This window comes from Bos indicus x Bos taurus, chromosome X (assembly GCF_003369695.1).
Source record: "Bos indicus x Bos taurus breed Angus x Brahman F1 hybrid chromosome X, Bos_hybrid_MaternalHap_v2.0, whole genome shotgun sequence".
In the NCBI taxonomy this organism is placed as follows: Eukaryota; Metazoa; Chordata; class Mammalia; order Artiodactyla; family Bovidae; genus Bos; species Bos indicus x Bos taurus.
Window position 1 is genome coordinate 60,923,525 of NC_040105.1, and position 18,975 is coordinate 60,942,499.

Consider the following 18,975-nt stretch of genomic DNA (forward strand, 5'->3'; position numbering starts at 1 on the left):
CTCTAGACAGGAAAAACGGACAAGAAGAGGGTAGAGATTACCTTTGGTTCCCAGGCAGAGGGTTCCTAGAGCAACTGATACCACCCCACAAGGCCCAATCTACCCCTATCTGAATCTGAAAGGGTTCAACAAGTACAGGCTGGCTTGGCCATCATAGCTAGTTCCTCAGTTTGTAGGAGACCTCCCATTTGCACTTCTTGGTGGGCCTGCCCTGAACATAGTCCCTCACTGAAGGAGATCCTCGTATTTCTTCTATACTTCTATCTCCCTTTCCCACTCCCTCCGCCCCCACACGTGCACAGGGTCTGTTTTGAGATTGGACTTCAGAACCAAAATGCTGGCCTCTGAGAGCTCAGTGGCCCTGTCTTTAAAATAAAGCTCTGAGTTAAAGCTTAAAGAGTCAGCCCTGTCGCTTAAAAATCTGGTCCAGAAAAGCAAGAGATAGTCGGGGAGCTGGGGTCCTCCTAAGCTAGACCAATCCTTTTCTGCCTTCACCCACGCTGCACCAGCACTTGTTTCTCCAAAGCCACCCGGCTTTCCTGCGCGTTCAGGGGAGGGGAGAAAAGGAAAGGGGAGGGGAGGGAGAAAGGAGGTGGGAAGGCAAGGAGGCAGGCCCGGCGGGGGCGGGACCCGACTAGCAAACTGTTGCATTTGCTCTCCACCTCCCAGCACCCCCTCCGAGATCCCAGGGAGCCAGTGTGCTGCGAGCGCCGGAGGGTCCGGAGCAAGCCTGGAGGCAGAGCCAGCGACCGAGGGAAAGCGAACGAGCTAGCTGCTTCCGTGCGGGACAGGAGCCTAAGGGACGCACCGCGTCAACCCCAGCGGGCTCTGGCGACAGCCAACGCCTCTTGCACCGCGGCGGCTTCTAAGTCGCCGCCCCGGAGCTGCCTTTTCTTCTTCGGTGAAGTTTTTAAAAGCTGCTAGAGACTCGGAGGAAGCAAGGAAAGTGCCGGGTAGGACTGACGGCTGCCTTTGTCCTCCTCCCCTCCCCCTGCCCCCCCCCACCCCAGGGTCTCCTCTACGGCTGCTGCCTCTGTCTGTTCCTCTCAGCCCCCTCAACCTCCCCCGCCCCCCCCCCCCCGCTTCCAGTCAGTCCCGCGCGGCCAGCCCGAGTTTGCAGAGAGGTAACTCCCTTTGGCTGCGAGCGGGCGAGCTAGCTGCACGTTGCAAAGACGGCTCTGGGGTGCCAGGAGACCTGGGAGCTGCTTCAGCGCTGCAGCCAGAATCTGGCTGGTTAGGCGGTACGCAGGTCAGACCCCCTGGTTCCTCTTACTCCCTTTCCACCTCCCCTGCACGCTGCTCCTCCTTCCCACCAGTTTGTGGGGCCAGAGATCAAGCGATGAAAAGGCAGTCAGGACTTCAGTAGCCAACCCCCTCCCCGCAAAATAATAATAATAAGAAGAAGAAGAAGAAAGAAAGAAAAGGGACAAAACATAACAAAGCCCCAACCAAAACCAAACAAACGAAACCCAACAGCAAAACCCAAAATAAACCAAAGAGAAAATAACCAGGCTCCTATTTGCACCTGCTTCAGTGGATAACAAATTCAGAAGACGGAGGGTCCCCCCTACCTTCAAGAAGCATCTTTTGAATCTACCCTACAAGTATTCAGGAACAGATTGTGAGCCTACCAGGGAAGATCGTGTCCAGGGCGTGTTTCCTCTGCACTAGACTTTGAGGCTGTCAGAACGCTTTGGAGTGGTTATTCCTGCAAGTTTCCTTACCAGGAGCTTCCCGCAGGTGGGCAACTAGCTGCAGCAACTACGCACTGCAGCCTGTTGAACTCTTCTCAGCAAGAAAAGGGGAGCAGGATAAAGGAATTAGGTAAAAGATTGAGCCAAGCTTCAGGATGGAAGTGCAGTTAGGGCTGGGGAGGGTCTACCCCCGGCCACCGTCCAAGACCTATCGAGGAGCTTTCCAGAACCTGTTTCAGAGTGTATGCGAAGTGATCCAGAACCCACTCCCCCGGCACCCTGAGGCCTCGAGTGCAGCACCTTCCGGCGCCCGTTTGCAGCAGCAGCAGGAGACCAGTCCACGGCAGCAGCAGCAACAGCAGCAGCAGAGAGAGGATGGCTCTCCCCAAGTCCAGAGCAGAGGCCCCACAGGCTACCTGGCCCTGGAAGAGGAACAGCAGCCTTCACAACATCACTCAGCCCCCGAGGGTCACCCGGAGAGTGGCTGCGTCCCAGAGCCCAGAGCTGCCTCGGCTGCCGGCAAGGGGCTGCAGCAGCCGCCGCCAGCACCTCTGGATGAGGATGACTCAGCTGCCCCATCCACATTGTCCCTGCTGGGCCCCACTTTCCCCGGCTTAAGCAGCTGCTCCACCGATCTTAAAGACATCCTGAGCGAGGCCGGCACCATGCAACTTCTTCAGCAGCAGCAACAGCAGCAGCAGGAGGCGGTATCCGAAGGCAGCAGCGGGAGAGCGAGGGAGGCCACTGGGGCTCCCATCTCTTCCAAGGACAGTTACCTAGGAGGCAGTTCGACCATCTCGGACAGCGCCAAGGAGTTGTGTAAGGCAGTGTCGGTGTCCATGGGCTTGGGTGTGGAGGCGTTGGAGCATCTGAGTCCTGGGGAGCAGCTTCGGGGGGATTGCATGTACGCCCCGCTCCTGGGTCCACCAGCCGCGGTGCGTCCCACTCCTTGTGCCCCGTTGGCTGAATGCAAAGGTTCTTTGCTGGATGATGGCCCGAGCAAGGGCACTGAAGAGACTGCTGAGTATTCCCCTTTCAAGGCAGGTTACACCAAAGGTCTGGACACTGAGAGCCTGAGCTGCTCTGGCAGCGGCGAAGCAGGGGGCTCTGGAACACTTGAGCTGCCATCCACCCTGTCTCTCTATAAGTCTGGAGCACTGGACGAGGTAGCAGCTTATCAGACTCGCGACTACTACAACTTTCCGCTAGCCCTGGCCGGGCCGCCGCCCCCTCCACCACCTCCCCATCCTCATGCCCGCATTAAGCTGGAGAACCCGCTGGACTACGGCAGCGCCTGGGTGGCCGCTGCAGCGCAGTGCCGCTATGGGGACCTGGCGAGCCTGCATGGCGGGGGTGCAGCAGGACCGGGCTCAGGCTCACCCTCAGCCGCCGCCTCCTCTTCCTGGCACACTCTCTTCACGGCCGAAGAAGGCCAGCTGTATGGGCCAGCTGTATGTGGCGGAGGCGGGGGCGGCAGTGCAGGCGAGGCAGGGGCTGTAGCCCCATACGGCTACACTCGGCCACCTCAGGGGCTGGCGGGCCAAGAAGGCGACTTCTCTCCACCCGATGTGTGGTATCCCGGCGGCGTGGTGAGCAGAGTGCCCTATCCAAGTCCCAGTTGTGTCAAAAGCGAAATGGGTCCCTGGATGGAGAACTATTCTGGACCTTATGGGGACATGCGGTAAGTCTCTCCTCCTAAAAATGTTTTTAAGCTTAGAGTCAGCCCTCTCCTCTCCGCGCGAACATTCTGTTCCTGGGCGAGCTTAACAGAGTTTCACAGAAAGGGCCGCTTTAAATCTGGAGCCTTCCCTAGACTCTTGGCCTACCAAAGACTGACCTTTGCTCTCTGAACCCCAACTGTGTGCCCTGGCCCACACCGCTGTGAATCCTGGATGCTGGTGCAAGCCTTTCTAGATTCCTTGACTTGACAACTCTCCACTAAGTCTCCTAAAATCTTCCCTGCCACTTGGTACTCCATGTCCTGCCGGCTCCAAATTTAAATCCAGTTCCAAGGGCCATTTTACGAAATAAATCCTTTTAAGCCCTCCACTATTTTCCTTCTCCCTTCCCCCCAATCAGAGACCCTAGACAAGAAATGTGGGCACTTTCTCCTCTTAAGGTCTGTTAGGGTTTGCCCCTCCAGCTTGTCTTGGCAGGTTAGAGGCAAAATGACTGGCCCAAGCTTTTCTCAACCCGCTTCCACCAAAGAGATGAAAGGAAGCATGGGATTATGGGAAGAAGGTGGTCTCTGGGTTGTGAGGGCCGCTGTATGGGAAGATGAAGTGAAGTCCCTTTGCTGGCAACAAGGAGGACTTGCCCCAGGGTTGGAGGTCAGGAGACAGACTCCAGGCAGGCACAGTTAGAGCAGGCAAAGGTAGGGGAAAACCAAATGACAAATTTCCTCATAAACGATAGGTAAGATTTGCTCTCACAGTTTGACTTTGTTGGACCTAGATGGAAGAGTTGGATTTCTCTTGTAAAGTGTTTATTTTCTGTATGAATTACAAAAGATCCACAATTCATACTTTGAGTTTGCATCAGATCTATAAGGAAGAGAATGTTCTTTTAATGAACAATTTAACCAGACTTGAGTCTGACAAAAGTGTTGAGGGAAAAGTTTAAAAGGATTTCCTGCTATTGCAGTGTGCTCAGAAATCTGCTTTTGTGAAGGGAAATATTCTTCACTATATTCCTTCATTTTAAGGATATAATTGCATTTTAAAACATGATAACAAATTGGGTAAGAACTGTTAGGGACCTGTGAGCCTTACTCTTGCCCAAGAGTTTTAATTAGGATATGAAAAAAGTAGCAGTCAGTTTCATCTTGCCTGTTAAAATTTCTTCCTTACTGCAACTGAGCTTTTTGGAGATCAAAAAACTGTTTTAATTTTATAAAAAAATAAACATTTTTTCCTGAGCAAACTAAGATATTAGTTAATCTCTGTGAGGGAGGGAATATTAACTGGGGAACTAACTCCTCAGAACTGCTGGGTGTTGATGTCTTCATGGACTTGAGTCTTGTTCTGAGTTTCTGTAGCTATTTTCTTTACCTGTGACATTTTCAGTTTATTAGCCTTAGTATGTTTGTTTGGAGACTTAAACCAACAACTTGCTTACTTTCACTGATGCTTCTGTTCTTGAAAGATTGATAGCACAATGTTAGAAAAGAAAGAGGAGAATAGGATTTCATAAAATATTTTTTCCTGGGCTACTGAAGATGTAGCTTCTAACCAGGCTTTGCATTTTTTAGGTTTTTAAGGTTTGGCTTACAAGATTTTCAAAGGATTCATTTATATTCTCAGTCTTTAAAAAATTTTTTTTGCAAAGTGGGCATGCTGTGGGATAAAAGGTTTTCATTTTATAAGAACAGATTCACTTGCTAGAGTATATTTTACCCCTCCCCCACAGGGCTGTTGCTTGTCAGCAGAACTCTCTTTTTAATGTGAACAGTTTGTTTGTTTTGTTTTGTTTTGTTTTTGGTGGGGCGGGGGAGGGGGTGGAATGTATAAGGTGCTTCATGACTTGCCTAGTCACTGGAACCGTCCCTTTTCTGTATGCCTCCCTTAACACCCAAGTAACTCAATTAACAGGGAGAATATGAATGATTCCACATTAAGGGATGTGTGTGTTTTCAAAGGCATAACCTGAAATGTTCAGAAAAGTGGCTATAGAGAGTTTTTAAAAAGTTCTTCGCATCAGGTGTGCAGTAAGCTAGGTGATTTTATCTCAGATCTTCATGGAAAAACTTCTCTATTTCTAAAACCTGCATAAATTAATGATCTCAAATAGTGAGAAATAAGTGGTAACCTAAGAAAGTACAAGATTATTTATTCTCTCCTGGTTTGTGATTGCTGTCTTGGTTATAGGAGTCTAGTGAAAGGTAAAACTGGTGTTTCTGTCTCGTGAGTTGACAGAGATTTTTCATGTGTAAAATATAGAAAATCTTCAAATTGGGTTTTTGAAAATTTATCAATTTTATCATAATTCAACCAGCCCCAATCTAAAAGTTGATATTTTTTTACTTTCTCTTTCTTTCTCACATTTTATAAGGCACAATTTGGTAAAGGGAAGGAATTTTTCTTAAGTCAAAGCTAGAGCTTCCACTCTCTCTGTATTACATACATTATATGCCATCTTTCAGTGAAAAATCTCAACATTCTAGAGACTTTCAATAATATGTTGGATTCCTCCCTTTTCCAATTGTGTGTGAAGTTCTGGAATAATTCTGTGTTCTTATACATCTACAATGCTTCTGTCGAGAGGAGAAAGGCCTTAGATGGTCCCTTTTATATATATATATATATATATATATATATATATATATATATATATATATATATATATATTAGCATGTGGTTTGAGCTGCGGAAGGAATAATAAAAAGTGATACAGTTGGTATGAAACCCTGATAACATTTTATGAAGCTGTCTTCTTTCAGAGATCAAACAAGACTACAACTTTGTTAATTGACCACTGTCTCACTTGGCAGAAGTAAGGCCCTTTATATCCCAGCAAATAGCGTAATAATATGACAAATATTTATTCTCAGGAGATGAAACCAAGAGAAGCCTATGCAGGAATTAAAGTTGGGGTTTAAATAAATTATCCAGATGCAAAAAGAACATTTTAATTTTTCTGTTGATAATTTGTTCTGGTCTTCATAATTGGTAGAATTTTAGTAGTGCTTTAAAACTGGCAAATCCTGCCTTTCTCCATTAGTTATTTCAAAAGAGGTCATTTTATTAATTCCCCTTTCTATCTACTTTCCTCTCTGCAGTTATCAAGCAGCTTTTTAATGACTATTTTGCAAGGAGTAGTTTGTCTGTTTCGTAAATCTGAGTTTTGCTTTGGGAATGACGCTCTCTGTCTATAGACCTTCAGGGTCAGATGTTGGGAAGAAGCATCCTTTCTTCACAGTCAGCAAATAACTGGTGAGATCTCTCTGGGTACCAGTAATCAGAACTCAAGCACCAAATAGTCACACAGGGCGGTGCCCCATTTAGAAATATGTGCAAGATGTAGGGATAGAATTCTCTTAGTTTTCTACAGAGTATCTCTCTCAGCTCTGCCAAAGGTTAACATTAGTGAGACATAGTTTTGAAAAAACTTGTAGCTTTCCAGTTGCAGGGTCACTTAAGGGTGCTTTCTTGCCAGTGTTAATTTTACCTCATGAGACTTCCATTCTTTTTGAGCTGTAAACTTGGATATTAATATATTTAATTTGCTGGCACATATAATTTGCTTTTAAAATGTTTCCCCCACCCCCACTCCAGTGGTAATCTTCTTATCTGGTATACATATGTGCATTTAAACCAAACAATTCTTTGGTCTCCTGACTCTTACTTGTACTGTGTCTGCTCTTGGTGGGATATGTGAGTTGGAGTTAGGGACATGGGCAATTTTGCTATTATTGATATTTATGGTGATATCAAGACCACCAGTTTCATTCGGAACTCTGCTAAGCAGGGAGCAGAACACTGGCTCAGTGTGGTAAAGAAGGAGCTTATTTTATAACCAGACCTGAAATCATGATTCCGAAAAAATAGAGAGCAAATAAAATCAAGTTTTGTGAGGTTGGTTTGAGAGGGAAAGGGAAACCTCTCCCCACCCACTACCTCCACCATTTTCTCTTTGTCTGCAGCTTCCTTAAGTGCTGCCTGTCCCTGATTTTCTTTCATTCTACTCCTTTCATGCTTCTGACATTGAAATATAGACTCTTCTTTCTACTTTTCAGGATATTTTTCTCATTATACCTGTGGCATGCTTCTAAAGAATATTTTTTAATCTAGAGAGTAACAGATCAGATCAACCCCAGCACCTTTCTTTTAAGACTAGATGACTTGAGGAGATTGCAAAATGAATTACCTTGAGGTTAGAGCCTGATTCAACAGTTACTGAGGGAGCTGAACTAGATGCTTGAGGACTTGGTGATTTAATGAAGAAATTTGCTGGCTGCTGTTTGTCTTTTGTTCTCTGTCTCTCTCTGTCTACTGGCTATTTTGGCAACCTTTTCTCAAAACTTGAGAAAAACTGGACCTTCCCACCTCTGAGACAGGTCTGTGTGGGTCAGATTTCTGCAGGGCTTTCACACGCAACACCTAATCTGTATGTGATGGTGCTTGCTAAAAGTGTCTGGCTGGGCTAATGTGGTGAAGTTATATGTAATTTAATCATTTAAAACAAAGAAAGGTATTAAGAAAGTAATCTGCCTCAGAATTTGCCTGCCAGCATTACATCAAGTTCTGAGATGTTGAACTCAAGAGTAAGTTCCTGTCATCCGAGACATAAAATTGACCTTTCCCCACCGCCCCGCCCCCATTGCTTGTAAAACTCCATACAGTTATCAGTACTTATTGGATTTTGTGATATTGAAGATAATTATGAAATCTCATATTTATATAGCACTCTTTTCAGAGAAAAGACTCAGCATCTTCCAGTTTATAAACTAGCACTCATGTAAGTTTGAGTATGCCAGAAGGGTGCTTAGTGAACATCCCTTTATTAGTCGAGGGAGTAGAATTTGTTGCATTTTCTATAACATTTGTTTATCATGTGGATAAACCTCTGTAGAGTGACACTTCCCAACACTTTTTCTTAAAGTTTCCCACTTGACAGATGATATTTTTGCTTAGTAAAGACTACATTTGGTGGCTGCTGTATAGAGATTTATGCCCAGTTTCTGTGTTTTATGCATAATTTCTTGCACACTCATGAGTGTTGCCATCCTTTCTCTCTCACACTGATTCCTGCTGCCATCTGACAGGGCAGAGCAGTGTTGAGAGTGGCTAATCTGGACAAGCATATGCTGGTTACTTGAGAATGCTGCCAATTTAGATCATACAGTACTTGAGTTTTATTTTTTTAATCAACAGCTTTATTGAGACGTAATTCACAGTAAATAATGTAATTCACCCAAGTATATAGTTCAATGGTTTTTATTATATTCAGAGTTGGGCAACCATCACCACAATCAATTTTAGAACACTTTGGTCACTTAACAGTCAAACCCCACCCTAAGCATGAGCAACTATCAACCACTTGTCTACTTTCACTCTCTATGGGTTTGGTTATATTTCTTATAAATGGAACCATGTAATACGTAGTATTTTGTGACTAGTTTCATGTAGAATAAATATTTCAATGTTAATCTATGTTGAAGCACATCTCAATACTTTCCATTTTATGCATGTACCATACTATCTATGATGGACATTAGAGTTGTTTCCACGTTTTGACTATTATGAATAATATTGCTATGAACATTTATGTACAAGTTCCTTTTTGTGAAAAGGTTTTTAATTCTTTCGGCTATATACCTAGGAGTAAAGTTTCTGGGTAATATGATAACTCTTTGTTTAACCTTTTGAGGCTCTCCCAAACTGTCTTCAAAAGTGGCTATACCATTTTACAATCTCACCAGCAATGTATGAAGGTCCAATTTTTCCACATCTTGCCAATTATTTTTATTTTTCAAACTTTGAACTTTTTATTTTGTATTGAGGTATAGCTAGTTAACAAATTTGTGGTGGTTTCAGGTGAATAGTGAAGGAGACTAGAGAATAAGGATGTGAATAGATACATGTGTATATATGTATTATCCCCCATATATTCTCTGGATACATGCCTAGGAGTGGGATTGCAGGGTCATTGGTAGCTCTATTTTTAGTTTTTTAAAGAGCTTCCATGCTGTTCTCCATAGTGGCTGTACCAATTAATATTCCCACCAACAGTGTGGGAGAGTTACCTTCTCCCCACACCCTCTCCAGCATTTGTTGTTTGTGGATTTTTTGATGATAGCTTTTCTGGTTGGTGTGAGGTGATATCTCATTGTAGTTTTGATTTGCATTTCTCCAATAACTAATGATGTTGAGTATCTTTTCATGTACCTGGTTATCTGTATGTTCTCTTTTAAGAAATGTCTATTCAGGTCTTCTGCTCATTTTTTGAGGGGGTTGTTTGTTTTGATGCTGTTAAGCATCCTGAGCTGTTTGTAATTTTGGAGACTAATCCCTTATCAGTCACATCATTTGCATTTATTTTCTCTCAATCTGTGGGTTATCTTTTCATTTTGTTTATTGTTTCCTTTGCTGTGCAAAAGTTTCTGAGTTTAAGTAGGTACCAATTTTTTAATTTTTATTTTTATTTTCATTATTCTGGTAGATGATCATAAAAGATGTTGCTGTGCTTTATAAATGTCAGTGTTCTACCTATGTTTTCCTCTAGAAGTTTTATAGTGTCCAGTCTCACATTTAAATCTTTAATCCATTTTGAGCTTTTTTGTGCGTGTATGGGGTTAAAGAATGATCTAATTTCATTTTTTACATTCGGCTGTCCAGTTTTCCCAGCACCATTTGCTGAAGAGACTGTGTTTCTAATATTGTGTAGTCTTGCCTCTTTTGTCATAGATTAATTGACCATAGGTGCATGGGTTTATTTCTGGGAGTTACTGTCTTTTTAATCCCAGTGTGAAGTGGGTGTCAAGAAGTATCTGAAAGTGGCTTTGATTTGCATTTCAAAATGACTAATAATATTATAATAATATTAGGCATCTTTTTATGTGCATGTTGACTGTATATACTCTTGTCTTTGGTCATTTTTAATTAGATTATATGTCTTACTCTTATTGAGTTGTAAGAGTTTTAAAATATATATTCTAGATACAAATCCTGTAACAAATTATGATCTGTGAATATTTTATCATATATGTGCATTGTCTTTTCACTTTCTTGATGGTATTCATTAAAGAGCACTCAAACTTTTGAAGCCCAACCTATTTTTTTACCTATTTTTTTATATGTAGCTTATGATTTTTGTATCATGACTAAGAAGGCTTTGCTTAATCCAAGGTCACAAAGATTTACACTTAGGGTTCCTTCTAAAGAGTTTTATAGTTTTGGCTGTTAAATTTAGGTTTTTGTTCACTTTTGACTTAATTTTTTAGGTAAATATCTAATCACCACAGCACCATTTGTTGAATCTTTCCTTATGTAACTATCTTGGCACCCTTTGTGTAAAATCAGTTGACTGTAAATGTGAAAGTTTATTTCTGGACTGTGGGCTATATTACATTGATCCTATACCAATACCACAGTGTCTTAATTACTGTAAGTTTTTAGTAAGTTTTGAAATTAGTGAGTCTTCTAATTTTATTATTTTTTTCAAGATTGCTTTTGAATACTGTGTCTTTTCTCTATGAATTTTAGGATCAGCTTGTCAATTTCTACAGAAGTCATTTGGGATTCTAATAGAGGAGGCTAATAGAGGAGGTAGATAAATTTGGGAAATGTTGCATCTCCACATGAAGTCTTCTGATCCATGGCCATGGAATGTCTTTCCATTTATTTATATCATCTTCATTTTTTTCAACAGTGTTTTGTAGATTTAAGAGTATAAATATTGCACTTCTTTTGTTTAATTAATTCCTCAATATTTTAATTTTTAATGCTATTATGAATACAATTTTCTTAGTATCCTTTTAAATTGTTCATTGCCAATGTATAGAAATATAATTGATTTTTTGAAAATTGATTTTATATCTTTCAAGCTCCCTGAAACTACCTGAGTTTTGAACACCTCTAGGATTTAAGAGGCAAAAGGTTTCTGTTGCTGTGCTGAAAATTAAAGCATACTTTGTTTCATCTGGTATGAAGGCTGCATAAAGACACTGTTCTCAACTTCCTCAACTGTGAATTAAAATCTAAAATTTTCAGGTCATTAGAGAACAGTAGGAAAGGAACATATTAATAAGGTTTATGCAGTTAGTAGTTCTCTTTTTTGTATTTGGATTTGGGAACTACTAGCATTTGGATTTGGGAACTACAAGCAAGGGGGTAAGGAATAATAATTTCTATGTAGAAAACTAACATTAAGAGGTAACAGATGCAAACTAAACCAAAGAAATCACTAACTAGCTATATTTGGCTTATGTTTGAGTTTGTGTATTTATGTATTTATATGTGTCCCTTAGATAAAGTAAATGCCACCACTCCTTCTGGTATGTATTTGTAGAGGAAGAAGTGGTTTATTTACTCTCATATAATTTGGACTTTTTTTCAGGAATGCACTCCATAACCATAAATAAGAGATAAAATTTACCTATAAAGGGATTGAAATTTGATCTCATTAACACTCTGGGCTTAGGGTCATAACTAGTCAGCTATAGCTGTTGTGTCCTGAAAATGGTAAGTAAACTGCAGGCCACATAAGAAGAGGTCCTGTTGTGACTTAGTTGTCTTTAGAGATGACCTTAATAAACTGATTTTTAAAAAGTATTCATCAATCAACCACTTTTCATTAAACACCTGCTATATGCCCATCTGTGTACTAGTTGGAGATCACGATAAAGGGAACATAATTCAGTGAGAATCTCAAGATTGCTGTCCTCAAGAAGCTTACAGCTATTAAAACCAAAACAAAACAGAATAGCAACACCATGATACCAGTATGATGAGATGTTGGATTATGTGATGAGTATTTTTTAAATGTAAATATTAAAAAAAGAAATGGATCAACATAGGTGGAAGTGGTTAACGGTACTATCTGTCATTGCTTCTTATCCTATATGAATTAAGTTGGGATATGGTTAAACTCAAGCAATAATTATAGATCTTGATGGATATTTCAGATACCAGAAGGTAGTATTTCTGGGAAGACAATGATGAGTGAACTGGACTAAGGGGTTGGAATCTACTTCTGTTTTTTTAATAGTGCCCTGCCAGTCAAGTTATTTACTAATTTCTTTCTCATTTGGGGCTATTTTGTTGCACTTGCTAAGAACATGTTTTGATGTCTTTTACTGCAATATATTAGGAATTAGTTAAAACTGAGGGTGATGAATAGGTCTAAGTTTGTCATGAAAGGCAATAAAGATGCCCAGTGTGGTGATCAGATCAAGAATTATTATTCAGTTCTCAAGTTTTCCATTGATCATGGTGACTTGCTTTGAGGTTCTATAGAAATGGAGTTTCAGGGTATTGGTTAAGGGAGGGAAGCAAGAAGCACAAATCAAACAATTCTGGGAGTAAGGGGAATATGAAAACTTTTTCTAATAAGGCTTTTGCTAAATTAGATGATGTAGTTTTAAAATGACACACTTCTTAATTATGGGTTTTGTTTTCTGCAAGTTGAGTAGTTTCTTGCTTATGGAAGTGTAGTCCCACTATCTGGACGCTTGGGGGACTGCAAGTGTCCTGTGACAGATTTTCCCTGGAAACAGTTGGACTCCTTTGGTGGATTCAGCATATCACAGGAAAACTTGAGCCAGAACCTCCTGGTACCAGACAATAAATAAGCTACAGTGGTACTTAGTATTTAATTTGGGATGTTCTTTTCCAAAGTACAAAATATTTTAGTAGCACTATTTAACTCCTGTCACCTTTCTCTCAATGTGGAACAGGGAATACTGACGTTGGACATATTCCAGTAACATTTCACAGTCTACAGAATGGTTTTGTATTCCATTATTGCATTTCATCCTCATTTCTATCCTATACAAAGAGTCAGATTTACTTTATTTTAATACTCTTCATGCTATTACAATTCTATCATTTCCATTGCAAATATTATGTCCAGAGAAGTTAAGTAACATGTCTAAAGTCAAACAGCAGAGCTGGGATTTTGGCCCCACTCTTTGTTCCTCAAATCAAGTGTTCCTTTTTTTTCCTACCACACAGATTGCTCACCTCATAGATAGGAAATAGGAGAATCAGAGAGGCAAAATAACCTTAACTAGTATCACTAGAAATTTGTGAAGCTCTTAAGGCTCCTGGGTCTTTTATCCCCTTACTGGACTGATGGATTGGGTTGTGTGGGCATTCAAGTCGCTGACAGTCTTACCATCCTACTTTATAGATTACATTATTTGACAAATACTGAACTTTTTATATATCAAATTCTATACTAGGCACCATTGACACAGCAATGGACAAGGCAGATGAAAATTACCTCCCATGATGGAGTTTACAAATTAGTGAGAGCAGACATGTAGAATATATCTGATGGTGATAAATGTCATGAAGAATAATTTAGCAGAGTGTGGGGAACATATAATGATAGTGGAAAGAACTATTTTACATTTGTTAGTTATAAAAGGCCTTACTGAGAAGGTGATATTTAAGCAGTGACCTGAAGGGAATTAGGAAGTGAGCCATAGGGATATTTGAAATTAGAACATTCCAGGCATAGGGAACCACAAGTAGAAAGGGCCAGAGGCAGGAGCATACTTTGTATGATGGAGAGTAGTAGAGAGGCCCTGGATGGAATTTTAAGTAATGGAAAGTGATGAGATGAAATCAGAGTTAGTGAGAAATTTCTCAGGTCTTGTTTAGGACTTCAGTCTTTACTCTGACATGGGGAGTCAGTGGAAGATTTTAAGTAGAGGGATAACATGAGTTGATTGATACTTTAACAGATCCTCTTCTTCAAAATATCTACCATTCTTTGATATTTTATACATTTGTTTGTTTACTTATTGTCTGTGTGGAGAAAATACCGAAAGAATGAAGGGGAAACAAGGAGATGAGGCTGCTGCAGTGATCCAGGTGAGAGATTATGGTGGCTTAGACCAGAGATTATTGGTAGAGGAGTTGAGACACTGGATTCTTGATTTGTCTTCATGGTAAAGCCTACAGTATTTACTAACAGATTAGATACTTATTGTGAGAAAAAGAGAAAAGTCAATGCTGATTGTCAAGCTTTTAATCTGAGCACTTTGAAAAATGTGACTACCATTTACTGAGATGATGCAGATTGTAGGTAAAGCCGCTTTGTGTGTGTTTGTGGGGTAGGAATCAAGAGGTTGATTTTGATGTACAAAGTTTGAGTTATTTGGTGAACATCCTATTGTCTTCTTTTCAGTTTTCATGCAGTGCCCTTATCTTTCTGCTTTTCAAGAAGATTAAAAGAGATCTTAGAAATCATCTTTTTGGTGATAGACAGGGAAGCCTGGCATGCTGCAGTCCATGGGGTTGCAAAGAGTCAGACACGACTGAACGACTGAACTGAACTGAACTAGAGATCACCTAGACCTTTGTTGCCCCCTGCCTTCTCCCTTTTATTTTATACAGGGTTAGAGAGGAGTGGAGTCTTGTCTAGGGTGAAACAATAAGCTGGCAGGATAACTCGATCACAGACTCAGTTTTCCTGGATTCTAGCTTGGTCCTTTTGGGGAAGGCAATGGCACCCCACTCCAGTATTCTTGCCTGGAAAATCCCATGGACAGAGGAGCCTGGTAGGCTGCAGTCCATGGGGTCGCTAGGAGTTGGACACGACTGAGCGACTTCACTTTCACTTTTCACTTTCATGCTTTGGAGAAGGAAATGGCAACCCACTGCACTGTTCTTGCCAGGAGAATCCCAGGGACGGGGAAGCCTGGTGGGCTGCCGTCTATGGGGTCGCACAGAGTCGGACACGACTGAAGCGACTTAGCAGCAGCAGCCGCAGCAGCTTGGTCCTTTAATTAGTGTTATTCTGAGACCTCATTTTGGGGATACAGTGAGTTTCTTCTTCTTACCCAAATGTTAAACCAGGTAATTAAACTAAAGAATGAATAAAACCTACAACATCACACAAACTGGCTGCTGCCTCCAATCAAACCAAAATATTACTATTATGTCTTTACTGAACAACATGTGAAAATAATGTATCTATGGTAAACACAGTAAGCAGATTTTAAAAGTCATTGAACTTTGATCTGAGATGAAACTTACAGAGATCTGGAACATAAATGGCCTGAGATTGTAGGATATTAGAATTATGAAACATGGGAGGCCATCTTGTCCAGTTTGGTCATTTTATGAATGAGGTTCCTGAGGCATAGAGATGGAAAAGAATTGACCAAAGTCATACAGAAAGCTCATTCCTTTAGTCAGAACCTATTCTGAGGGTTAGCTGTCTGTTGCTTCTTTGGAAAATTCTATGTTGGAAAAGTATTTACCCACTCAGAACAAAGAATTTTTTTTTCTTTTTTTTAAAATTAAATTTATTTATTTTAATTAGAGGCCAATTACTTTACAATATTGTATTGGTTTTGCCATATATCAACATGAATCCGCCACGGGTGTACATGTGTTCCCAATCCTGAATATGTGTACACCCGTGGCGGATTCATGTTGATGTATGGCAAAACCAATACAATATTGTAAAGTAATTAGCCTCTAATTAACAGCAATAATAATGATAGTGCTTACTATGTGCCAAATTTTGGAGCCTTACAGGGGTTAACTAATTCTCACAAAACCCTTGGTAAATAAACTCAGAGAGGTTAAGTGACTTGCCCAAAGGTCATGCAGCTAGGAGTTAGCAGAAGTCTGGCTTGTAACTGTGAGGTTCTAACTACTGTTTAGTACTAACAACTTCTCAGATTAGTTAGTCATTCACCTCTACTATCTCAAGAGACTGGTGACTTGTCATTATGCACTGACCCTATTATAGTCTGCTGATCCTCATGGAATAGCTAAATCCTGGAGATTAAAGTGGAGGTGGAGGGACATAAAGAGGTTGATGGAAAGGAGCTAATCATTTATAATAGGGATTGGAAAGCAAAACTATAGAAATTATTGAAAAAGCTCAAGGGGGTTAAAAATCTCAGAGCCTACTAGAAACCTGGACAGTTCAATGCCTGCTTAAATAGGAGAGAATCTGAAGTAAGAAAAATAAAATAGTTGATTTTTTGAAGTCAGGAACTCTTTTATGTGTTTTACATGTGTTGATTCATAGAAATCTCAAAATAACTTTCTGAAGTAAGTATGATTATCATTGTCATATCACTGGTGAGTGAATAGGAACAGAACAATTAAGTAACATGCCCAAGGGTATAGAACAAGTAAGTGAAAGAGCCTATATTAGAAGATAGGTAGGTCAGCTCCAAATTTATATAATTTTTTTACTACATTTAGGGAAATGAGTGTTAGTCATATTATATAATTTTTTAATGCAGAAACATTGTGCCTGAGTTTCAAACATTTGAGCAACTTGTCCTTACAATACATTATCTTCTTTTAAGGACTCTTAGGAGGAAAGGTACTTATCCAATGGTACATGGTAAGTAATTAGGGGAACCAGAGCTTAAAGTTGAGACTACTGACTGCCAAACCTCTTTGCATTTTATTACTCTGTTTCCATTCTCGGGCTGACTTGTCTCCCTCTATTCCACCTTTTGTATTGCCCTGCTTCTCACCTTTCTTTAAAAATTGACTTTCTGCATCAGCAAGACTGGACAGAAAATAGGGAGAATGATCAGAATCCATGTCCTACCAGACATTGGACAAAAGGAACAAAAGCATCAGGAAAAAATGTCAGCATATGGAATTTGCCCTAAGTAAGAAGGGGAACTTCCCAGAATGAGAAAAATGCTACCTCTGTTCTTTTAGCCCAAATGAATTGTGCAGGATCCCATAGGAAATCATGAATGTAGTTGTCCAGTGACTTTTTGTTACCGTGGAGATGAAAGAAGGATACTGTGAATGTCTGCTTCTCTCCAGATTTTTTTAAAGGAAAATACAACCTTCCCACTCATATAAATGACAACCAGTTAGGCATTTCTTTTGAAAATTAGCATTACATAAGATAAAGCATCTTTCCAAAAGTGTCTTATTGGTCCCCTTCTCTGAAGCATTGACCAACTTCTAATTAGATGATGAGATTGCATAAACTGAGAGTTGGGAGTAAGATAGAAATTCTTGATATTTAACGTTTGGGTACAGATAGGATTCCAAAACATATTTTGAGTCTGTTTACCTATCCCTCTTTCCCTTTCATTTCTGTTTAAAAATACAAAGGTTATCAAGTGGGTAGTCTGTTGGAGTTTCCAGTTGTTGATTTGAAAGATTTGTTTAATTAGCCCTTTAAGTAAAAAAGACCAACTTAGACTGAGATATTTAAGTCATCAACTACTTAACAATAAACCACAAACCTTAACCATACTCATATTTTCATGCTATTTGCTTTGGACACCTGCTGAGCCTTGCTGAGGTGCTAGATTGACTTGAAATATTCCATCATCAAAGATGACCCCACAGTGTCTGGGAAAAGCTACACTGGATGCTTTGGGGCTTAAGGTGGTGAAATGATGTGTTGTTGTTTCCCAAAGCTTTCTCTGTCATTCCCCCTCCCTGAGTTCCAGTCTTTATCACCTTTTGCCTTGACTTGTGCAGCAACCTCATGCATGTTTTCCTTAGTCCTCTGTGCTGCTCTCTGATTCATATTGTATTCATCTTACCAGGTTAACCTTCTCAAAGTTCAGTTATAACATTGTTAGTATCTTCCTTTAAACATCCATTAGTCTATAAGCTCCTTGAGGGTTAGAACTCTCTTTATCTCTGTATTCTCAACACTTTGCACAGAGGAAACCTTGCTGAGCAGTTATGCGATGCATGTTTGAAATTGCAGCTCCTCTCCATTTGCTTAATAGGTTAAAATACAGATTCTTTAAGTCTGGTGTTCAGAGCTTTTCATGACCTGGATTGCTTTTCTAGCCTGAATTCTTATAATTCCCCCGCAAAAATCTTTTAACTGCAGCCAAATAGGTCTGTCACCTTAAACCATCCTCACTCTTTTTTTCTTTGAATTTGTTGTTTTTCCTATTATTCCTCGGGCCTTGAAGGCTATCCCAACTTTAATACTATCCATTCTTCTAGCCTTAGCTCAGAAACAGTGTCATATGAGATGAACTTTCTCATCCCATAATCCATTGACAATGTTATTTATATGACATGATATGGTTAAAAGAACATAGGCTTCAGTTTTCTTCATCTGTAAACTAAGACTCAAAATGTGTAAATTATAAGACTTTTGTGAGGAGAGAATCAGATGACATGGGGGAGGTCAACTATAAGTCAATAACTAGTGCTTAATATCTTGTAGATTCAGCCCTTTTCCCCTTCTCCATTGATATGGTACTCAGTTCTTAAATTGTAATTATTTTTGTGCTTCTCATATATCTTTTCAAATTGTGCCCTCTTTTAGGGCAAAAGTTGTTTCATGGATATATTTGTGTAAGTTATACAAAACACATAGCTTAGAGCTTGTTACGTAGTAGGTATCCATAAATATTTATTTATTGAGTTTCAGTCAGTCAACCTAAGTGCCAAAAACAAATATGGGTCATAAGTTTGATTAATAGAAATGTAAAATCCAGAATAAAAGAAGTGAATTATGGTCAGACCATATTTACAATGTAGTGTTCAACCCCATTATTCATGGACATCTCCTCTTGTAAAGCATGGAGAAGCTGAGATGCTTAGTTGGATATGGGAAGGGAAGCAGGGAGCAATGGATATAAATA

General features: G+C 40.5%; 1 protein-coding gene across 2 annotated transcripts in view; it reads left to right on the plus strand.

The window, feature by feature from the left end:
* Positions 1-294: 294 nt before the first annotated feature.
* The window catches only part of AR (androgen receptor), a 217,739-nt gene continuing 199,058 nt past the window's right edge, over positions 295-18,975 (plus strand). The window contains exon 1 of one of the 2 annotated variants that reach the window (XM_027533137.1): positions 295-3,375. In XM_027533137.1, the coding sequence (XP_027388938.1) occupies positions 1,850-3,375 (1,526 nt within the window). In that variant the 5' untranslated portion in view covers positions 295-1,849. The remainder of the gene's footprint in view (positions 3,376-18,975) is intronic. The other variant, XM_027533135.1, reaches the window with a different exon arrangement.